The sequence below is a fragment of the Phodopus roborovskii genome, unplaced genomic scaffold (assembly GCF_943737965.1).
Source record: "Phodopus roborovskii unplaced genomic scaffold, PHOROB, whole genome shotgun sequence".
Lineage (NCBI taxonomy): Eukaryota > Metazoa > Chordata > Mammalia > Rodentia > Cricetidae > Phodopus > Phodopus roborovskii.
Genome location: NW_026126627.1, coordinates 914,969 through 939,464, shown reverse-complemented (window position 1 = coordinate 939,464; position 24,496 = coordinate 914,969). Strand labels below are relative to the sequence as shown.

Genomic DNA, 24,496 nt, shown 5'->3' with positions numbered 1-24,496 from the left:
AAGCACAGGCTCCCTTGCCCAGGTTAGGTCAAAAGTGTGGGTGACATTTTGCCCACTAGCACTGATTGCCTGGACAACACTATTGTCTCAGAGAATTTGGCTGAGTGTGAGGAATCCGAATTGTCACAGTAAGGCTGAAGTACTGACCCAGACAACAAAGGTCAGCTTTGCTTCTAGGGGAAACCCTTTTCCTCTTGGTGGACAAGACCAGAAGCCTTTCTCCTCAACCTAGCCACTGTGCTGAACCCTGGGGCTGGTGCCTAGAGCTGCCAGTCTACTTACTTTGCCATGAATACCAGCAATAAGAGAAGGAACTAAATACAAACAGCAACTCTACTGAGTGAGCACCACACCAGACCCTATGCCATATGCCACTCTGTAGCACAACGCTCTGTCATAGTGTTGTGAATTATTCCGGGTGGTGTTCAGGCCACGTGTAACTGGAGGTGCATCACCACAAGTGGTGTGCTGCAAAACAGGCTCAAGAAGTCACTGTATGGTGGTGGGGAGAGGCAGATGGGAAGGTGGACGGGAAGGCTGACACACACAACAAATGCCACATCAACCCTGTTTGTAGCCTTGAGACACCTGACCTTTCAGACATTCTGCCTCCCAGCAAAAGGGAAGGCAAGGAGAACATTAACCAATAACCAGAACTGCGTCTCTGCTTTATCCCCTGGGCCTGTAGGTTCCTTCCAGTCCAGAGGGGCAGGAGGTGGTCAGCGGGAGCGGCTGGGGTGTCAGACACCAGCTCCTGTGCACCAGAAGCCCTTTAGAGGGCACTCTAGTGCAACACCCTCTAGCAGCACTGTACTCTGCCGGGGCCCCAGACACCAACCCAGCTGGGAAATATTTTGGTTTAACTACAGTTCTTGGGCCAGAGAAAGAATTATTCTTCTGGCTATCAACAAGACAAAGGGGCTGTTATGGTGTGACCCCCCCCCCCCAAACACAAGCCAGCTGTTTCTGGAAGCTCCTGAGGCTGCTGTCCCGAAGTCTCCCGACTGTGCCACCTTGGCTCTGAGTTGTAGTGAAGGCGTACATCTGAGAAGCCCCTCCCCCAGTCTCAGCTGCTGTGGAGGCTGTGTGGAGAAGCAGGCCATGAGCCAGGAAGGGGCAGTGTGTCCAGGAAGTGGCTGCAAGGTGGTGAGAACGATGTATTTTGAGAGTGAAGCTGAAAAGACTTGGCTGTCCTCCATAGAAGCTCTACCCTTTAATCAATCAAGAGTGCTCGCTTCGGCAGCACATACACTAACATTGGAAAGATACAGAGAAGATTAATCAATCGAGGGCCTGAAAATGTAAGTGATGCAGTGGAGAAGGGGGAGAGTAGGAATTAAAAGTCAAGGACTGAGCCTGGCGGTGGTGGCGCTCGCCTTTAATCCTAGCACTCGGGAGGCAGAGGGAGGTGGACCTCTCTGTGAGTTTGAGACCAGCCTGGTCTGCAGAGCAAGCTCCAAACAGGCTATAAAGCCACAGAGAAACCCTGTCCCAAAAAACCAAAAAAAAAAAAAAAAAAAAAAAAAAAAGTCAAGAACTACCTGGGGTTCACTTCTTCTAACCCTTGGAACAAGCCTATGAGGCAGGCTTGTGACCCACTCCTCCCTTTGCTCATCTACAGCTGGGATTTAGCAAAAATACAACTTAGATGTGATAGCTAACCATCTTATTGCTAAGGGACTTAGCACTCACATGCAGACATACATCACCATCAACTCCAGTTATAACTAATACGTGATGTGATATCCAGACCATCTCTGTGCATGGTGGCGGTCCTCCCCATCCCCAGGGACCCTCACAGCTGCTCCAAAGAGCCCCAAACTATGTGGTCCAACTCCAGGCCTCTCTCTGAAGCCTGGCCACAAACATAGGCATTCTTGCTTTCCTCAGGTCTGCACATGGGGCCCTTCGCTGGCCACACAGCTCCTTTATCTGTTATCTTTTGTTTTGCTTAAGATAGGGTATCTCTGTGTAGGCCAGGCTTCCCTGGAATTCACTTTCTAGACCACGCTGGCCTCAAACTCACAGAGATCAACCTGCCTCTGCCTCCTGAGTGCTGGGACTAAAAGTGCTAGCCACCACGGCCTGGCCTTGCAGACCCTTTTTTTGAAAGTTCTCTTCGTGCTGTATCATCTCAGGATGGATACTTGGGGAAAGCCTGGGGGGCAGGCAGGCCAGGAAAACAAGATGCAATATTTATGAAAGGAAGGGACCTTTCTCTGTAAGATCAGCTCCTTGGCAGCCACACTGCCAGAGCAGCTTGACATCCAAGCTACAGAAAAATACTGAGCTAGTAGAAAAATACTAAGAGGAAATAGTGAAAGGGTTGTGACAAGATTGCATGGCTCCTGGCTGCAATGGTGAGCTCTGAGGCTGCTGTGGCCAAGGTCAAGGCCAAGGCCTGCTCTACTGCCAGGAGGGGTCCACACCTGTTTGGCTACCTGGAAACCATTCTGGGCATCTGGAAGGTAGGAGTTCTGGTCTAGGACACCCCGCAAAGCTGGCTGGGGTGCAGGATGTGCCTCTGGACTTCAAGGTCACAGACATGGGGCTGACCCCCTGTTTCTATGAACTCCCAGCTGAGCAGCTCAGCAGAGTATGGGATCCTTTGTCTTGCTCTCCCAATCTGCAAAGTAGATCTCAATTAAGAGCAAGGCACTGGCTCAGAGTGAAGTAGGGAGTCAGGCTGGGAGTGCCAAGGGCATCTGACAGGACCAATGCCACTGAGGGGTGGTTTTATGGAGGACACTGCTTTGGCCAGACTTCCTGACAGCATGCCAATCTAGTGGCCACTCCTAACTTGGGGCAGGGTTCCTCAGGAGGCTCTCACTCTAGGGCTGGTTTTGTAACTATTGCAAACCATCCCCCAATGTAAGGGGAAGAAAGCCTGTTCTGTTCTAACTCACAGCATGGCAAGGGCCGTTGAGAAACCAGGGGCTTCCCAAGAAGCCCCAAGCAACAGCAAATAGAAGTGGTAGCCTGTCAAGTCCACGCTGCGGCCTTCCTCTACAGATGCTTACAAGGACAGAGTCCTTATTATCCCCAATGCTGATGGGATGGGCAGAGCTGAGGCCTATCGCAAGCTGACCACATAAGTGACTTTTGGCTCAAGTTATGAAAGCCAATCAGTAAGTAGAAACGATCACACAGAAAGATCTTTCTGATAGATGCTCAGTGAAAAGGTGAGTTGCCCTCTCAGTGAGTAATTTCCACAAAATTACAGCCGGACTAGGAATTTGTCTGTCAAGGAGTCAACCATCTGGTTGAGCTGGCCACTCAGCATCATATCAGCAGGTCAGGCAGCAAGTGGGAAAGCCCCTGCGACCGACCAGCAATGGCCACATCTGTAGAAGGAGGCAGAACAGCTCCATGAAGTGAGGACCCCTGTACCCCGTCCTCAGCCTTTTCACCACATCTGCAGTGTGAGCAGAGGAGACAAGGAGACAGGCTGTGCAGACTTTAGGCTGCTTCAGTGTATTTCTGGGAGGCTGGGAATGAGCTGTCTGTAGGACCTGAACCACAAACTCTGTGCAAAAACAAACAAACAAAAACCAAAACAAAACAAACAAAAACAAAACCCTCACAATTAATGACACTTGGCTGTCACCATCATGTCCCTAAGGCTGAGGAACTTGCTGAAGACAGACCTGGGCTACAACAAACAGTGATGCATGCCTCGATCTGGATTTATCCTGATTCAAACAATGGTTTCCAAAGTCCACCAAAGAGTGCACACCTGGCATTTTCCCAAGGAGAGAGTTCAGGAGGTCTCCAAGGGCTGAAGATGTCTACCCCATTTCTCAGGTACAAGGAAAGCAGATTTCTTACCTGTGGTGCCCCCTTCAAGCCCAGCACCATAGGCTGACACTAAAGCAGGGTTCCCTGCTTGGCCAGGCTCTCCCACACGCACTTTGAAAGGGCTCCCAACCACATGGCTCCCATTGAACTTGACATCGATTGTGTGGATGCCATTCTCATGGGGGATGAAGCGAACGGCGTACTTATCTAGAAGGAGAAGAGACACAGATAAATGTGGGTGGTAAGAACCCTGGAGGTAAGAGAGGACACAGCATTACAAGCCAACCTGTGCTGGCCAGTGTTAAATTGTTTAAAGACACTGTTCTGCTGGGGGCCTGGCAGCTAACACACAGATTTCAAGGCCAGCTAGACTTACTTGTGTCTCCCTAATCAGTCCTCTGGTGAAATCTCCCATTCAGAACATTCATGTCCCTGCTTCACAATCTGCTCTTTACAAAATGCTCACATCCACCATGTTGCTCTATTTGGCTACTCCAGGGGGGGAAAATACAGTTCCAACTGGCAAGCTCAAGGCAAGCAACAGTCAGCAACAGAAACACCCAGGCTTTTCTATTTTGGGTCACAACATGTGTCAAGGTCATCCGTCAAGAGATGAGTGCCTAGACTGGCCTTGTATCATATACCTTGTGGCTTCTCTGCTCCAGTTGATCTCTGTTTCCTTGAACTCTATCTCCTTTAGGACCTTGTCCATCATCAATGCTCTACCCAAACCCTCCTTTGTTTCTCTGGTACGCTCCACAAAAGGAATGTTCTAGACAGAGCTACCTAATCTTTTAGCACTGCACTTCCCCAAGCATTTCCCAGCTGGGTACCCACCTTCCTCCCTTAAAGCCAAAATGTTTCAGGGGAAGTGAACCCCACCCAATGTCCAGATGTGGGCTTTAACAGGATGGGGAAAATTCTTTCCCCAAGGTAAATCAATTCATTTCTTCAGCCATAGGAAGTGACTCAGAAATGGGCGTGTGTCCCAGTTCATTGAGGCAGGAGGACAGGCTTGCTAGAGACTTCAGAGTTCATGCTCTTGAGACTGCTGAAAATGAACCCTAACAAGAAGTTTCTTGACTGGTATGGTATGAATATTAAACAGCAGTGCTGCTGTACCCATCTTGCCACTAAAAAGGGCAAGAAGCCTTGAAATGAAGGAAGAGTAAGGGCACACTGGGCCTGATGTCACATGATTGGATGCACTGCAGAGCTCGAGGCAGGACAATATTGGGTATGAAGTTATTCTGGAATATATGAATTCCAGGCCAGCCTGGGGTACACAGAGAGGCTCTGACTCAAGAAATAAAACAAAGCAAAGCAAAACAACAAAAAAATCTTTGGTGAACACTCACTAGTGACTGCTAAAATCTAACACAGACTCTGGAATTCCTATAACTGACAAATACCTTCATTAATGTAGCAGGACACAAGATTAACTAAAAAAAAAAAAAAAAAAAATCAGTAACTCTACTATATTCAGATGATAAATGGGCTGAGAAAGAAATCTGAGAAACCACCCTTAACAACAGCCATAAATAACATAAAATATCTTGGGGTAACTTTAACCAAACAAGTGAAAGATCTGCATGACAAGAACTTAAAGTCTCCGAAGACGGAAATTGAAGAAGATAGCAGAAAATGGAAATATCTCCCATGCTCTTGGATAGGTAGAATCAGCATAGTAAAAATGGTAATTTTACCAAAAGCAACCTACAGATTCAATGCAATCCCCATCAAAATCCCATAATTCTTCATAGACCTCAAAAGGACAATACTCAACTTCATATGGAAAAACAAAAAACCCAGGAGAGCCAAAACAATTCTGTAAAATAAAGGAACTTCTGGAGGCATCACCATACCTGATTTCAAACTATACTATAGAACTACAGTAATGAAAACAGGTGGATCAATGGAATCAAATTGATGACCTAGCTGTAAATCTACATTAATATGGGCACCTGGTTTTTGACAAAGAAGCTAAAATTATACAATGGAATAAGAAAGCACAAATGGTGCTGGTTATAATTGGCTGTCAACATGTAGAAGAAAGCAAATAGATCCATACCTATTGCCCTGCACAAAACTGAAGTTCAAGTGGATCAAAGGACTCAGCATTAATCCAAATACAATTAACCACATAGAAGAGAAAGTAGGGAATAGCTTTGAATGCATGAGCACAGGAGACCACTTCCTAAACCTAACATCAGTAGCACAAACACTGAGAGCAACAATGAATAAATGGGACCTCCTGAAACTGAGAAGCTTCTGTAAAACAAAGGATATGGTCAACAAGACAAAATGGCTCCCTATAGAATGGGAAAAAATCTTTACCAACCCCACATCTGAAAGAGGGCCGATTTCCAAAAATATACAAAGAACTCAAAATTGGTTACAGATCTAAAAGGAGAACTCTCAAAAGAGTAATCTCAAATGGCTGAAAGACACTTAAGCAAATGCTCAACATCCTTAGTCATCAGAGAAATGCAAATCAAAACAACTATGAGATACCATTTTATGCCTGTCAGAATGGCCGAGATCAAAGATTTTGATAATAGCCTATGCTGGAGAGGATGCTGAGTAAGGGGAACACTCCTTCATTGCTGGTGGGAGTGCAAACTTGTACACCTGCTTTGGAAATCAGTATGGCGGTTTCTCAGAAAATTGGGAATCAATCTACCTCAAGACCCAGCAATACCACTTTTGGACATATACCCAAAGGATGCACACTCACACCACAAAGACACTAGCTCAACTATGTTCACAGCAGCATTATTTGTAATAGCCAGAACCGGGAAACAACCTAGATGCCCCTCAACTGAGGAATGGCTAAGGAAAATGTGGTACACTGACACAATGCAGTATTACTCAGCAGTAAAAAACAATGACATCTTGAAATTTGCAGGCAAATGGATGGAACTAGAAAAAGTCATCCTAAGTGAGGTAACACAAACCCAGAAAGATTAGTATAATATGTACTAACTCATATGTGGTTATTAGACATAATGCAAAGGACAACCAGCTTATAGGCCACAACCCCAGAAAACCTAGGTAACAAGGACCCTAAGAGAGACATACATGGATTCACCTAGGAAGATGAAAGAGATAAGAGCTCCTGAGTAAATTGGGAGCGTGGGGGACAGGGGTGAGGGTGGAAGGAGAGAGAAGTGGGAAAATGTGTAGCTCAATAAAATAAATAAATAAAAATCTACCATGGACTCTGAACTCGGCAGTCATATATGAATTACTGGGCCTCATTATTACATGTGTTCACTTGAGCTGGGTATTCTATAATTGTAATAAATAACACCCCAATTATGGCATGCTCATAATGATCTTATACCATTAGGACTTCAGAGGCTGTTTGGTCCAAGGACAAACTTTATTTGCTGCTAAACTTGATGCTGTGGACATCTAATAAACATCACCATATTATTGACTGTCCAAGTAAGAGACCCTAACTAACTCTTGTGCACCCTCTTGCTAGGTATGAGCTAACTGTATGAGCACCTTTGTTCCCATGTACCCAGAACGTGTCATCTGTGTTGACACTGAATGCCATCTTCAGTGACTCTCCATCTCATATTCTGGAGACAGGTTCTCTTATAGAACCTGACTGGCTAGCAAGCCTCCTGTCTCTGCTCCCAGCCCTCATCCTGTACCTGGTTGGATAACTTCCCCCTGCCATCACAGCTGCATGCCTAGCTGGATCAAACTCAGGTCCTATGCTTGTACTTTACTGACTGATCAATTTCCTTAGTTCTTACATGTTGTCCTTCAGAATTTACTCTCAAACCCTAGAGCTAATAAGGAGCTGTAGCTTTGGGGCTGCTGTTTCATTCTCAAGTCCTTCAGCTTCAGTTTCTCAAACATTAAGATTACAGGCACATACTAACACGAGTAGTGTTTTGAGGGTAGAATTGTATATTTACTAGCTTTACCTTCCTGGCAAATCTCTAACATATAGTAAACGCTCATGGACATAATGACTTCTGTAAAATTAATTGACATCAGAGAGACCCATAAACCTGAGGTATCAAGCCTTAGAGACCTAGATTTTCTTAGTGTAAGGTAAATGTCTCTACTCATGTCATAAAGTCAACAATATAATAAAACTATGGTTTTGTTAAAACAGTTGAAAATTGTGATTGTCATGTAAAAGGAATCTGATAAAAGTAACAGAAAATAAAGGAGAATTTGTCTAAAGAAAGGAAGGGGGGCATTATGGTCACATAAAGAGTCTCTATGTTCTTGGCAACGTGTCCACCCTATTTTACAAATGATGTCTAGCAGTAGCAGAAAGAACTGGAAGGCTCTCTGGCAGCGTGGTGGCTGGGGAGTCCTGCCCCAGGAGGCACAGCTGCAGGAAGTTCCACCAGAAACACTGATGCTGACCCCATGCCAGCCCCGATGCTTACCCGGCTCCAGTTCAGACACGTGGCATTCCTCCACTGCTCCCGAGGGACTGTGCACCTTTGCATCAATCTTTCCTTTTGCACCATTCAACCTTATAGCAAAGGATGCTGGCTGGTTAACTTTTAATCCTGATTCCTGAGAATTTAATAAATTAGACAGGTTATGGCACCCGGTGTTCCTGTTCAGAAGCATATACCGACTCAAGGTAGGGCTCCAGGTGGGAATTCTCATGCTGTAGGTTCAGAATACTCCGGTACAACACTTGGCAATGAAACTGAGCTGCTTATGAGTCCACATTTCTACTAGTAATCAGAAATACACATTACACTCTTATATTAAAAACATTCATGGTGGGAGAGATGGTTCTGAGATTGGAGACTTGTGACACTCCAGTCAAAAACACCCAAGTCTTTCCACATCCCCATCACCATCAGATTCCTTTGTAGGAAGAGTCTGGGAACAGGTTTCATGACATGAGCCAAATTCTATGTCTGCGTTTTTTTGTTTTTGTTTTTTTTTTTGTTTTTGTTTTTTTGTTGTTAGTTTTTAAGTCAAGTGCAGGCATGGGCAGTACTTTTGATACAATTATAAAGGAGTACACATGTAAATTAGGCTACACTTTGCTCAACTACTTTTTCCTAGTAATAATATAAAGTTGTTAAGTCTGAGTCTCAATTTCCTTGCTTATAAAATGGACAAATTAACTGGCCCCATTTCAGGGAACTGTTGTGACAAGCACATGAAATTATGATAAAGACTCAGTCCAGGGCCTGGCCCATTCATGAGAAAGCTCCAAAAAAGCCAGCACACTGTTAAACATTAATATGTATTTAGAAGTCACCTCTGCTCCATTAAAAAAGCAATACCAAAATGTGTGGCCTTTGTTCTTTCCTGTGTCGGCCTTACTTTCATCCTGACTTAGAAAGTATACATTCTTGGAGGAATGGCGTAGGGACTAGGTACTTAAAACAAAGCAAAATTTATTATTATCATTATTATTGTTAGCCCATGCTATCCAGGAGTTTTTCATGCTCTAGCTTTGGTTTGACAGCCATTCCTTGGATGTAGCAGGACTCATAGTTAGTATTAAATGAGCCATCCAGGAACACAACTAAAATTCAGATTCTAGTAACATTTCTAGAAATACTGTGAGGCAGCTGAGCACTGGTCCAAGGACCACATTTCTATAGTAGGCCCTAATAACACTGTGTATCCCTGGCTAGTCCCTAGCCTCAGGCTGAAACACATCAATGTAAAGCACTTGAAACTGGGTAACAAAAACTTCAGTTTCTCTAGCTGCATCTTAATTTGGCAGCCATATGTGGCTAGTGACTACTAAACTATATTGTGGAGATGTGGAGTATGCAAATGTTCTATGAACTCTGTTGCTTGGAGGTTATACCCTGGGGAGGGCTGGCATAATACAAACTTAAGGATTCTTTCATTTCCAGATCACCCCACTCTCTCACTTCCCCCACAAAGTGCCAGCCAACTCCACTTTTCTTCAGAGTCTGAAAAGCCAGATAAAACAAAACACACTTCTCATGTCTAACCACCACCAGATGTTGTTCTGGCCTCCACAGAGGCCCTGATAAATAATTTACATATCCCTTGGCATGGAGTGACTACATACTTACTGAAATACTTATGAGCAAATTGTGACAGGAAGGCTCAGAAGAAGTTTGCTGGAGAGGACGGCTCAAAACCAGTTTTTGAGAACAGTCACCTGTTACCTGAGTCTGTTGCCGCTTAATCCTCAAGAGGGAGATAAATACCTCTAAAGATCTGAAAAGAGATCTTCGAGATGCAGGAAGGCAGCTCTCTGCCCTCAACAAATGCTGTGTTTATCTCCCTCTGTAGGTTTTAGTTAAGTCGGCTACAAAAGAAACTCCTGTTAAGAAGCCTTTAAATGAAACACAAGAAAAACATCTACACCACAGCGACCAGTTAGGACCTCAGGGACTCTCCAATTGAGACTTTATCAATCTATAGATGGGGATTTGGGTGTGGCTTCTGCCTGGGTCTCTAACTAGCAGCAGTCCAAGTTTCTCAGCATAAGATCGGGATCTCAAATGTAAACCAAAAGTGCAATTAGTTGCTCTATTACCTATTCCAAATGCCAGACTGGATTTTAACCAATTCTAAAAATACTTATTTTTAAGAACTGGGATAACTAACGGTTGTTTAGAAACCCCATTAACTAGAAACTAAATTCTGGTGTTACTCTACTTGCTTCTCTTAATTCCAACAGGGTCAGTGTCTTGCACTCCGGTGACTCTCAGTTTGGCTCTGGTGCTAATGTAACCCGTGGTGTGTGTGTGTGTGTGTGTGTGTGTGTGTGTGTGTGTGTGTGTCTCAGCACGTGCACCTGCCGCCACCCCAGCAGACTGCACTGTATACTCACATGCTACCACAGTAGTGCTGGTGACTGAAGCAAAGGGCAGTCACAGTCATAGGGGAGAAGGTTTTTGGGGGCAGAGGCCTCACTCTGCCATCTCAGACTAGGTGGTTCCTTATCAGAACCAGTCTGCACCATCTTTAAAATTAGGTCAAGAGAAGTTGTCTATCCAGGTGTTGCAAGGCTTTACTGAAGTAACACTGATAAAGTTCTCAGCATAGATCCCCATAGACTTATCATAAACAAATTACCCTAATTAAAAAAGAACTGCAGCTAACTTTAGGAAAAGCCAACAATCACTATAACTACAAATCACAGACTGTGAGCATTGTCTGCCCTGTCCTGAAAGGCCTCCTGCTCCCCTCTCATCAATGATTAATAAGGCTTCCTTTGTTTCACTTGAATAAATATTCATAAGCAAACTTGTCCCTGAATGGTAAGGTGTATTGTTTACCAAGTCTGTTTGTACTTGCTCAAATTGTCTTTTGTCCTGAAGGAATAAGGAGGTGACCCTGCCACAGGATTGCTACCCCATGACTGGGTGTCACCTATCAATAAGGGCTTAGAACCCAAGAGAGGGTTAAAGGGGCCTCTGGAGTCCAGGAGCCTCACTGGTCGGCCTGTGGCCAAGGAGATGGATGCTTCCTTGCGTCTCACCTGAAGGCTCATAACAGTGAGGCAGCGTGCGTCGTCTGAGGGTGCGATGACAGGCACCAGGTAGGGGCTGTCGGGGATGTGCTCATCGTTGAACTTGATAGACACCTCGTAGTTACCTGTAGGGATAGGAAAGCCCCACCATTTCAGACATTTCAGAAAGGTATTTCCAAGGTGGCCACTGGCTTAAGCTGGGCTCAAATGTCTCAGAGACTACCACTCCTTAAGGCCACAGGTGATTGGCTGATAGAGGGTCACCTGGTTAACACTGAGATAAATAGGATTTTATTAGTTGGGTAAGGTCAGACCTGGTCCACAGGGTGATCTGTGTACAGGATCCCGGAGACCCAGGGGCTTCAATAGGAAAAGCAGTTGTATCTGTATTTTCACTAATCTCTAACTGAAAGGATTTGTCATTAGAAATATCAACTAGCAAATATAGTACATGAGAAGTACCTGTGCCTTTCATCACAAGTATTATACACTATATATTAAGGAGTTTTCATTTCGTTTTAAGCATACAGCTATCTTGATATTATCACACTCATCACTACTTTGAAATTAATATCAATGTACCTTCATCAAATTTTATCATAACTTTAACACAATAAAGTCATGTATGCTTCATTACTATGTATTTGACAACTTTTATATAGTTTTATTTATTTGAGACAAGGTTCATTCTGTAGCCCAGGTCAGCCTGGAGCTCACTATATAAAATTCTGGCTGGATTCACAGTCACGGCAATCATTCTGCCTCAGCCTCCCAGGTGGCACAGGCCACCACACCTGGCTCTCACAATAGTCATTTTAATAGAACTGATTTCTTATATGATTTGATGTACTTTATGTTGTGTATGCCAAAAAAACTATCCTGAGGACAGACAGGTTTTATCAGCTGTCCAAAGGATCTCAGGTACACAAAAGGTGACAAACTCTGTTCTAGGCTCTCAGATGTTGAGGCCACTTTCTTAGAGCAGCCAAACCCACTACAGGTCACATGCAGGTAGAATATCTGGCTGGTTGATAGACAGAATGAAGCATTTGAAAGAAAGCAAGCAGAGATCAGGTAAAAGACAAGAGATGCTGAGAGCAAGGGTCCTCATCTCTTGGAGACCTGTTTTCTGCATTTGAGCTCCCCCAAGTGCCCCCACATGCGCAAATGCCTGTTTATTTGACCTAACTTGATAAAGTTTCTGATCCTGGCAACTAAACCAACTCTGAACAGGGAAAACATCCTAAGTCATTCCTTGAGTACATACCAGGCTCTTGGGCAATATAAGACACACCACATGACCCATTTTTATGGTCATCAAATGTAATCTCGGCCTTGCTAGGGCCCTCAACAGCAATGGAGAGGCCTCCAGCACCTGCTTCCCGGGTCCAGATGCTGAACTCAGCTGAGAGCAAAGAAACACCTGGTTAGTGACAGAGCCCGAGAGTCCCTGCCCCTCTTCTAGATCAAGCCAGCAGTATAGGTCCAGACTTTGCAGCATTTTCCTTTCGCCCTAGCCCCAAGCATGTCCCAGGCAAAGGCCATCATTGCAGTTTCTGAAGCACCCTCAATGATCATGAAGTTCATGTGGAATGTGACACCAAGGGATGCACCCAAACCAAACCAGGAAAGGATGAGATTCAGATTCTCCCACACCTCTGCCCACAGCAGGCATGGCAGGAGGGGCCCCTCAAACCAGGAAAGGATGAGATTCAGATTCTCCCACACCTCTGCCCACAGCAGGCATGGCAGGAGGGGCCCCTCAAACCAGGAAAGGATGAGATTCAGATTCTCCCACACCTCTGCCCACAGCAGGCATGGCAAGAGGGGCCCCTCAAATCAGTTTGGCAGCATTCTAGTGTGTTGCACAGAACACCAGTTCCTAAGAAATGCACTGGAAATTGTTACTGCTCTCCTGTTAGACCCAGCAAAATCTGTCTAAGCCTGTTCGGCTTTGTGTAGGTGAGCTTTAAAAGCTTTGAATAGGAATGTCCCTTATAGCCACCCACTGAAAATTGTCTCTTTGGTGCAATGGGTACAGAGTAAACTTACTTGTCTCTAGTTAAGACCTGCCCCAAATTCTTACCTGGGATGCCTGCCTCTCCCCTCTCCAGGCCAGGGCCTCCTGCCCGGACCTTGTGGGCACCCCCTTCGCCAAGGGGCCCCACGGTAAACTGGAAGGGGCTTCCTGTTACGTGCTGTCCATGGTACTTCACACTGACTGTGTGAACACCCATCTCCTGGGGCACAAATCGGACACAGTGAGAGTTCTTCCCAACAGGCACAATCTCCGCCTCGGTGACATGGCCAGAGGGGCTGGTGACATGGGCAGACATGTCACTGCTGTTGATTTCTAAGAGTAGAAGGTTGGGAGAAGAAAGTTAGGGCAGTGGCCTGGGGCCAGACAGGGCACACAGCAAGCGAGAAAGGCGAGGCAGGTACAGCCCAGGGGCGTGAGGTGCTTGGACTTCCCTTCCTTCGGGTTAGAGGCCTGTCCTCCTGTGGCCAGAGTGAAGGAGGCAGGCCCTGCCAGCACTGGCAGCCTTCTAGGGGCACTGAAGCTTCCTGTCCCATTTAGAAACATCAACAGCTCTTCCGGCTAGAGGCCAGTTACCTCTACATGGCAGCTTTAAACTAGGACCTATGTTGGAAGCTACAGCATGTAATAAAACCCACATGTTTCTACGAAAAAGTGATGTGGCCATCTGTCATGCATAGACAGGTTCTTCTCTACAAAGAGAAGGTAGAAAACAGCAGCTTTCCTGTATTTCCCTTCTACATTTTAACTGATGTATGCATTGTGTATATATGAGCATGTGTACAACATGCATGTAGAGGTCAGAAAACAACTTGCAGGAGCTGTTTCCTTCCAACATGTGGGCCTGGGGAATCAAACTCAGGTCATCAGGCTTAGCAGCAGGTATCCTTGGCCACTGAGCCATCTCACTGGCCCCAAGAGCCTCCATCTCTTATTGTCAAGCTTTGGTGCTCCTTCTAGGCAACATGTCAAATGCATCCAGAGACAAAAGTGAACACATGCCAGTCTCAATGGCAAAGGAGGAACCATGCGTGAGCAAAGCTATCAGCAAACAGAGGTCAAAAGGCCACACTCTCAGAAAAGCAATGCCTTGGGTTATAAGTACCAGGAAGCAAATCATGTCTGTTACAAGCTGCTCACGTCACACAGGCAATGGTGCCTGCACTGGATGTTGCCATCACCTAGAGCCCAAATAAAACTGCACTGTGTAGCAGTTCATGACTCTGTATCCTACGGGCAGAGAAAGGAAGACAGGTTGAGAAGCAGTCATGCCATGGTATGGAGCCAATGTCTGTGCCTCTGCCAAATTCCTCTGGCAAATTATATCCCATAGAATCACGGCTCTAGAGAGGTACAGGGGAGAAAATCCAGATTCAATGAACTAAGTGGATTCCTCATGATGAATTAGTGCCATTAGATTAGAAGTGTCCCCAGCAACCTCTTCTCTCTTCCTTCACCATATGAGCATACAAGTTGAAAATCTGCAACCCAGAAGGAATCTACTCATGCTACTTCAATTTGATGCACAGCCACTAGGGCCGGGAGAAGTGAATGCCTGTTAGTTGTCAAGATAGGTTGCTTTGTGACTAAGATACCCAATATGGACTTGGACTTGGTCCCCAGGAACTCTCCCCATTCTAATAAATGAGAGGGGACTGAGTGGATAATGAGGAAGAGTGTCTCCTGCTTTCAAGTAACTGAAAGAATGACCAAAAGCCAGCAGAGGCTTGAGACTGATGTTCACCTCACACAGACACTCACATTCAAGTGAGTCCACAAAGAAAAGAGACTGGGTAATTTGTAAAATGAAAAGTGAAAAGCAAAGCAAAGTCCACATCATAAAAATCTTAGAAACAAGACGAAGACAGGGATACTAGAGTTCTCCCAGAAGAATAACTGACAGAGTGCCTCCTGCTGTGGATGATGGGGAGAAACAGGATCTGATACATTTCCGGAGGACAGTTCACCAAAGCACGGCCGTGTCCCAGCCACCCATATTCCTCCACCTTGAAGCACATGAACTGTGTGCCATCACATTCAACAAACAGTTTTAAAAAAGTGATCTTGACTACAGCAATGAGATGCTAACTACATTCACACTTAACTACGATGTTGTACATGTATAAGAAGCCACTGACTACAGCGAAGAAGGGAGGTTAAAGGAAACATGAGGTGTTGGGAAGGAGCCTCCTTAGTCCTAAGATCAGATATGTGTGTCTTTTGCATGTGTATATGTTTTCATGTGCATGTGAGTGGACACACACACACACACACACACAGGCCAGAAGACAGCCTCAGGTCTCGTTACTTAGGAGCCATCCATCTTGTTTTTTGAGACATCGTCTCTTACTAGCCTGAGGATCCATTTATCTGGACTGGCTGGACATTGAACCCTAACGGCTCTCATCTCTGCATCCCTGTGCTGGGATTATATGCAGGCACCATCACACCTGGTTTTTCTTTTTTTCAAATGTAAGTTCTGGAAATGGAACTCCATTCCTCATACTTGTGTAGCAGAACTGTAGCAACGTGGCTATCTCCCCTAAACGTAGAGCTTGTGCAACTCTACAGGCCTTGCGAGTTTGTGGGCAGAGGAGTCTTGAAGCTTTCACTGACAAAGCGATTCTCTGTACACAAAGACCCCAGCCACATTTCAGTTAGGCTGTTGGCCTGCTTACAGTGCATGTAGCCTCTGAGAAAAACAATTTACCATGAAGCAGCTCAATGGGGCCCACCCAGCTTTGCAGGAAAGGTCTAGTTCTTACATTAAGGATAAAAATAATGAACTAAGCAGGGTTCCACCTCCTAAATATTTCCAGATACTGGCATCAGCAGGGACATGTTTTCCACTGACATTATTTTCGTTTGCAAAGAGTAAATCATAAAGTGGATCTATGTTCCCCTTAGGCAATGCAACAAAACTATTTTCATCTGGAAGAATAAAGGTAAGAAGTAAGCATATTGTTTCCTAAATGAGCCTCTGTGAAAAACAAAAAGCCCATTGTGGTGTCCCTATCTTGTAGCACTAGTACTGGGGAGGCTGAGGCAGGAGAATCATAAGTTTGAGGCCACTCTGTGCTACATAATGAGATCCTATTTTTTTTTTTTTCAAACTAAGAAAAATTATAACATGGAAATGTCCCCAGTGCCAAGGTGGACAATGTCCTGGAGCTTATGTTTGTCTGTGCTGGCTGCTGCCCTGTTCCATTAGCTCCCCACACTCACCTGGGATCTTCAGGTTCAGGTCACAGATACTGCCCACTGTGGCCACGGATGGAGCCCGGCTGGTCCGGGTGATGCTCTCTTTGACTCTTCCCTCACCACTGATCTTCACAGTGAATGGACTTCCTGCAAGACCCAGAGGGCCCCTGTGAGCAGCCCCGACAGAGGCATGGATGGAATTGACTAGAAACCTAAACATCACAGAGGTCGGGCAGAGGGGTCTCATACCAGGCACATGTTCATCAGCAAATTTGGTGGAGACGATATAGATCCCAGGCACGGTGGGGAAGTAGGACACCTTGCAGGTACCGTCCTCCAGGTCCTCTGTCTGGATGTCCACTTTGCTGGGTCCTTCTACTGCCAAGGATATGCCACCATAACCTACAACACAGCAGCCTGTTCTAATACAACTCCTGAGAGAGGAGTGTGATGAATGCAGAAAGGATACCTAACCCTCGATACAGACAATTTCCACAGAGCAGAAAGTATCCAGCTTGGGGAGCCTATGGCAAAGGAGCAAGCTAAAGGCTTTAGCAGAATAACCTGCTGACCATGGCTTTAAGACAACACTCTCCTTGAAGGTATCTATCAATGTCCCATTTGAACATGTGTCCAGAGCAACCATATGCCCCTCAATAAATGCCAGTACTGTCTCAAGAGGTTATCTGAATTTTCAAACAGCTCCATTGACCATGTCAGCAGACCCAAAAGTTGAACAGCATGAAATCTCAACAGTGAATATTGAGTGGCACAGAAAATTTTCTGGGATTGTAACTTTGACACTGCCACAGCCACTCAAGAAGACAGAAGAAAAGACACTGGGATGTGGTATAGCTTGAGAGGCAAACCTAACTCAAAGCATCTCAAAAAGAGATGAGGGGAATGGTATGCTTTATTTTGCCCAAAGCACTGCTCAATTAACCCAACATGCTCTGCCGAGGAGGAGACCCTGGGAGCTGGAACAATGGTGCAGTACACATAACTGAACAGGGATCTATCTTCATTTGGAGCTTAGAAACAGATGGGGTAATAATCCTCATGTGTCTCAGCTTTTTCTCTATAAAACAAATTCCCACTCTGGTGAGTCAGGTAGAATCTTTAGAGGCTGAAGGTTCACAGATAAACCTTTAGAGTTGGCAGTATGAAAATATGAACCATTTGTTACAAGCTCCAAGCATTTCCTAAGAAGCTACCCCACAGACCTGCATCTCTTGTGTCCACGATGAAGTCAGACATCTCAAAAGTCCGGCCTTCTGACAGGCCTCGGCCATAGACTTTGGCACGGCGTGCATCGCCAATTTCAGACTGGACCACCATAATCGATACTGGGCTGTTGGCCACATGGTTGCCATTCTTCTTGATGCTGACTAGATGTTCACCCACCTCTCGTGGGATGAAAGAAATGCCTGGACCAGAATATAGGTGGAGATTTGTAAATGTAGGTGGAGAAAGGATGAAGGAGAAGTCAGGGAGGTGAATGGTTATGTTAGAGAATGTGTTCATGGTTAACTTGACTGTATCTAGAATAATCTAGGAGAAAGACCCTACATGTGTCTGTTGAGGGCATTTTCAGATTAGGTTAACTGAGGTAGGGAAGAGCCAACCATAACGTTGCCAGTAGCACTCCATGGCCTGGGGTTCTGGGTTGTATAAAGGTAAGTCAAGCTGAACACCAGTGTTCATCAATTTCTGCTTTCTGACTGCAGATGCCACTTGTGGAGGTCAGAAAGAAGATTGCCCCTAAAGGGAGTGGCACTTGTTGGAGTAGGTGTGGTCTTGTTGGAAGATGTGGAGGTGGGCTTTGAGGTCTCATATATGCTCATGCCACACCCAGTGTCTCAGACCACTTCCTGTAACCTGAGTACTTCTCCAACACCATGTCTGCCTGCATGCTGCCTTGCCATGACAATAACGGGCTGAAACTCTGAACTGTAAGCGAGTCACCACAATTAAATGCTTTCCTTTATAAGAGTTGCTGTGGTCATGGTGTCTCTTCACAGCAATAGGAAACCTAACAAAGACACCATGTAACAAACTGTTTTTCTCTGTCCCCATTCATCGCCCCACCATGATGGACTGTATCACTGAACTATAAGTCAAAACAAACTTTTCCTTTCTTAGGCTGCTTGTGTTGGGTATCTTATCACGGCAGTAAGAGAAGTAGCTAATATGATAGTACAGTCTCGAAATTAGCAATTGGACTTCCTTACTTGGTAATAACCCAGTATCCAGGGTTTACACACACTTGTGATACAGGTTTACTGAGGAGTGAGGAGTCCCTGCCTCCCCCCACTGTGCAGGCAGTACAAAGCTCACCAATGTGGTTGTTGGGCAGCCTCTTCAGTAGACAGGGCTCATCACGTCCAGATGGTGCCTTGATACTGGCTGTCAGTGTGCTGAGGTCAGTCTCACTGATGTCCAGAAGGAAGTCAGCAGCTGATCCCAGCTTCACTTGTGAGCAGCGTCTGCTATCATCTGAAAAGAAGCCAACACAGCACCTATCACATGTGCTAGCTTAGCCCCAGCTGTCCAGGGCATACAGTCTACATGGCACTTAGAGATGAGCAGTCAAGAATCTGTCATCCATAGGTGTATGATAAAAGCATGTGTCTCTGACAATGAGTATTTAAGGATCAGTATAGGAGGATAAAGGGGGGTTATGACTGGTTCAAGGGAAGACAAGAAGCTGGAAGGAACCTGAGCTGCAAATATTCATGAACTGACTTTTTAAAGGAATCTTTGACGTGCAGAAGAATGAAATTAAGTATGTATCTCTTACTCTGATCAAAACTCAGTTCAAAATGGATCTGAAAGACCTGCAGAGCGTGGACCTTCATGCTCCCACTCAGGAAAGGCGACACCCCAGATCACTCACAAGAAGCGCCTTGAGGCAAATAGCATGAGGAGTTTTTATTCCACGTGCACTGGGGTCCACAGTCATATGCAACGCAGGGGTAGAGGACCGAGGACCTCGAGGGCAGAATTGAGATAGCTTTTATAGGATTTACATCAAAGCCAACAAGGCCAGTTTCAAAGTTAGCCTGTTATTTTCACTAGGCCTAAAAGCAAGGTCATGGGACAGTTCAAAACTTGGAATGGTTAGTAAGGTTTCCAAAGTTACAGAGATTTAACACACCTGCAAGGTTAGGGGGTTTTCTTTCTCTAGGATCAGTGGGCTCAGTGGCCTTGGCCTTGAGCGGCTGGGAGAATGTACTCTCCAATCAGGGAGTTATCTATATCTACTGGCAGAGGCTCTTCTTTTCTCTGTCTTTCCCTTTTTGCCATGAGTCCTGTTTCTTTTAGTTATTAATTTTCTTTGTGGACAGGATGACCCATAACAGTTCCCAGACTGTTGTTGTGGGTAACAACATTCTTCAGAAACTAGGTGATTATGAATAATAATAATTTTCAGAAACCAGTCATTGTGACCAAGCTATTTCATGTGTTTTTCTTTTTTCCCGAGCTTTACATGCAGCTAGGGCAATTTTTAAATACATGCTGATGGACTTTTTCTAAATTTCTAACTTTTAGTGGTCATTAGAGAGTTAAGCTATATTTTCATCCTTTCAGATCAAAGATCTCAAGATGAGACTTGGAAACTGCAGGAAGAAATAGGAAATCACTTTTTAAAAAGGATTCCAATAGCATGGGAAATAATACTCAAAATGACAAATGGGATTACATGAAATTAAACAGCTTCTGCACAGCAAATAAAATGCCAGAGTGAAGAGACAATCTATAGAATTGGGAAAAAAAAAACCTATCAAAATACACATCAGGAAGGGAATTAATATGCATAATATATAAAGAACTGCAAGAAATTAAATAGCAAAAATTAAAATAAATAAAAAATAAATATAACAGTTAATAACACAATTCTCAAAAGAAATATAAATGGTTAATAAATATTTTTTTGACATTGCTCAATATCTGCAACTAGATTCCAGGAGTTCAGCTCAGTGTTGAGCTGTGGGTGTCTGCTTCTGTTTCCATCAGCTACTAGATGAGGGCTCTATGATGGCATATAAGTTATCAATGTCATTATCAGGGAAAGGCATTTAAGGTAGCCTTTCCACTGTTGCTCAGATTGTTAGTTGGGGTCATCCTTGCAGGTCTCTGGACATTTCTCTAGTTCCAGTTGCAGAGAGGGAGGAGTGATAAGAAAATGGAGTCAAGAGCAAGGTACAGAAACCCACAGAGACAGCTGATCTGAACAAGGGGGAGCTCATGGACACCCTCCCCCCAGACTGATAGCTGGGAAATCAGCATTGGACCGACTCAGACCCCCTGAATGTGGGCAGTCTAAGGGACCTCTGACAGTGGAACCAGGATGTATCCCTGGTGCACTAAAGGACTTTGGAAGCACATATCCCATAGTGGGATACTCCCTTAGCCTAGGCAGGAGGGAGGGCCTAGACCATACTCCAAACCACTTGACAGATTTTGATGATACCATCCTGGAAGGCATCACCCTCCCTGTGGAGTGGGGGAAGGGGAGTGGGATGGGACGGGGTGGGGGATAGGGGAGGGAGGGAGGGAGAGAGGGGAGGAGAGAGAAAGGGAGGGAGAGGGAACTGGGATCGATATGTAAAATAAGAATACACACACACACACACACACACACACACACACACACACACACACACACACACGAAAAAAAGAAGTGACTCTATTCTATATTGACTTAAGGTCTGAGAGTTCAAACCTATCCTTGCTCTTTCAAGGTTAAAGGCCTAAGACCTAAATGTCTAAGGTATGGCTACTCAAGGATGTTTGGCCCTAAGTGTTCTTACTAAATGTCTTAATTCTCAAGGCCAGATACTAAGAGGTTTGATCTCAGGTGTGGTTATTGGATGTTTTGAGAGTTAAGGAAGTAATCATGTCTGTTTGTTCCTTGTATCATCGGTAAGGAAGTCCTTTTGCCTCCACTCCCCTTTTGGTTGGGGTATATAAGAACTTTGAGTAATAAACTTAGGGCAGATCCTGGTATTCATTCCCGACACTGTCTTCCGTCTTTCTCTTTCCTCAGTCCACACTTCCTTTCTCAGGTATGAATTAAACATGTCAGCAGGAACCGACATCAACTGATACAGCCCACTATGAACTTTGTGGAAGGTTCTCAAAAAACTGAAGTAGATTTACCAAGCAACCCATTTATACCACTCCCGAAAGACTCTAAGCCAATACAGCACAGAGATACCTGTGTATCCAAGTTCAATGCTGCTCTATGCACACTAGTTAGAAAACAGAGCCAGCCTAGACCACAGCAGCAGATGAAAGGATAATGAAAATGTGCTGTTTGGTCATGGTGTCTCCCCCGCCAGGCGGTGGTGCACACCTTTAACCCCAGCATTTGGGAGGCAGAGGCAGTCTGTGAGTTTGAGGCTAGCCTGGTCTACAGAGTGAGTTCCAGGACAGCCAAGGCTACATAGAGAAACCCTGCATATATCAAGTGAATAATATTTATAAAATGAAACCAGGAATCAGACTATCTGCAAGAAAACAGATGAGTGTAGGTCATCTTATTAAATGAAGTCTGAGGCCAGCTCAGAAAGATCAAACCTTATATTCCCCATCAGGTGCTGTGTGTGTGTGGGGGGGGGGGGAGAAACTAGAAAGGGGACCATGAGATGGGAGGAAGCTGTGTTACAGGGGGGGGGGGTATGGAGGGGAAATGGAAACAGAAAGGGGAGGAATTGAGAGGCAGGAGCGGGGCAGCACCGTGGGGGAAGAGGATAGATTAGAACAAAGTGTAATGACACATGTATGGAAATTCCATAATAAAAACCATTACTTTGCATTGTGAATTAAAAGAAAAGATTAAAGGAATCTTTGGCAAGAGAAGGCAGGTCCCCCCTGATGCCATGCCCTGAGAAATTTCCCAGATAAGCATGAATCCCACTCCCCACAGTGTTGCTGCTTGCTTTCAATAGGCTTAAGTACCTTGGAGGCAAGAACCTTGATTTGCACATCTCCCTGAGAACCCACTGTATGTTCCCAAGCCAGCAGGCAGCACAGAGGCCAGGAGCATAGGCTATGGAATGGGATAACTTGTCTCTGAATACCAGCAAACACGGCTAAATGGCTACCTCTGCAAACTTCAGTTTTCTGATCAGCTGGAAGGATCAGATCAGATCTTATGTAGTACAACACTGGTAGGCTCTTTAGTTCCTGCACTCAGCTGTCAGTATTATCTTGATTCCCGTAGCTAAGGCTTGCCTTTCAGATGGTAACTCCTGTTTTCTCTTCATTATGAGAAAAGGGGAGAATTTAGGCAGCCTGAGCACGTCTGTGACACCTAAGTGACTAGCTTGCCATTCCAAGCTGATGAGAGAGGGTGAGTCAGTCGCAGCCTGGCCTCCCGTGAGATGTTCCTGGAGGCTGGATAATGCCCCCTACCTGTGATCTTGGCAGTGAAGGGGCTGCCAGGGATGTGCTTGTCATTGTACTTGACCAGAATACTGTAGTCGCCTGGCAAGGTGGGCAAGTAGGTCACTGTACACGTGCCATCTTTGTTGTCAATGCAGCTGATCTCTGCTTTTGAGGGTCCTTCAATAGCCAAATCCAGACCGCCTGTGGGCAGCACAGAAGGAGGGCAGTTAGAGTCTCCTTATTTCCATAGGGATAGTTCATACAGGGGGACCCTGACATTAGGGACAGAAGACTGACACATTCCATGTGAGTATCAAAACAAAGCGATCTACAGGGGAAGGCCTATTGGGAAAATACACCACTGAGAACTGCACCTGCTTTCCCCACTTAACTAATTTCAGCTCTTCAGGAGGATCTGAGATGACACTGGCTGCTATACAGCAAACACATACAGAATGGGCTAACAGTCTGTCACGAAGGTCAGAGTGGATGATGCCACCATCAGAACTGTGGCTTAGGAATCTGTGAGTACTGTGGTTGGCAGGAACACTTCAGCAAGAATGTACAGCTAAATAACTCGTGGGATGTCCAAAGGACTAATGAGCAAAATGAACAAAAATAAAACCATTTTCAACCAAAAACCCACTTGAATTCTCAGTAAGTCACATGAAATAGTTCAAAATTCAAATCTGATTTTATTCAGATCATAAGAATTTAAACATTTCTATTTTGAGAGGAGATGGAGTTTTATATGAGAGAAAATAATGAGGCAAATACTACCTTATAATATGATTTCTTTCTTTTGAGATGTGGTCTCTCTCTTTATATGCCTTATGCTGGTTTTGTATTCCTTCGCTCAAGTGATGCCCCCACGTCATCTCTTGAGTGTCTGGGACTACATGTGGGCCACCACGCCCAACATGTTTCAATCATGTTCATTACCTCTTCAAATGGAAGGCTACCAGTGCATAAACATACAAGCCATGCAGTACCTTCTCCTGCATCCTCTGTGACGATGGTGAATGTGGCAGTTTTGTTGGCTACTCCATAAACAAGGCCTGGACCATATGCAGAAACACTCCCACTGTTGGGGTAGTTCACATAGAACTGGAGAGGGCTCTCTGCATTTGCCAAGGACAAAAACAAAATTGGGAAGCAAGAAGAAAGACTTTATTTATCATCTAACAACAGGGAGTTGATCTACCCACAGAACATGAACTTGAGAGGTTAACCATTAAAATAGAGACAAAGCAAACTGTTTTTTACCATACAATATTGATATTATTCCAGAGGGGCCAGCGCTATGGTTTAGCAGGTTAAAAACAAACAACACAAAACTTGTGCAAACCTAGTGATGCGAATGTGATCCCTTGAACTAATGCAAAGGTCTAAGAGAACTAAGTCTGCAAAGTTTTCCTCTGACTTCCACAAGCATACCTTGGCATGGGTGTCCATAGGCATGCACAGCAGGCACACACAGAGTAACAGAAAAGAACCGAGCCATTCCTCTAACAGGATAAATGCAAGTATGCTAATAGGTACACGGGAAGCCTCTGAAAAGACAGTCACACTGGCAATGGAGAGGAAGGGTGAGGACCAAG

The 24,496-nt window shown here is 45.0% G+C and overlaps 1 protein-coding gene across 4 annotated transcripts in view; it reads right to left on the bottom strand.

Moving 5' to 3' along the window:
- Positions 1-24,496, bottom strand: part of Flnb (filamin B) — a 138,975-nt gene that overhangs the window by 5,047 nt on the left and 109,432 nt on the right. For 3 of the 4 annotated variants that reach the window (XM_051206680.1, XM_051206681.1, XM_051206682.1), the window contains 11 exons: positions 23,888-24,016; positions 22,923-23,096; positions 18,840-18,998; positions 17,726-17,929; positions 16,752-16,904; positions 16,527-16,649; positions 13,350-13,616; positions 12,531-12,668; positions 11,273-11,388; positions 8,220-8,352; positions 3,829-4,005 (listed from right to left, as the gene is read on the bottom strand). In XM_051206680.1, the coding sequence (XP_051062637.1) occupies positions 3,829-4,005; positions 8,220-8,352; positions 11,273-11,388; positions 12,531-12,668; positions 13,350-13,616; positions 16,527-16,649; positions 16,752-16,904; positions 17,726-17,929; positions 18,840-18,998; positions 22,923-23,096; positions 23,888-24,016 (1,773 nt within the window). The remainder of the gene's footprint in view (positions 1-3,828; positions 4,006-8,219; positions 8,353-11,272; positions 11,389-12,530; positions 12,669-13,349; positions 13,617-16,526; positions 16,650-16,751; positions 16,905-17,725; positions 17,930-18,839; positions 18,999-22,922; positions 23,097-23,887; positions 24,017-24,496) is intronic. The other variant, XM_051206683.1, reaches the window with a different exon arrangement.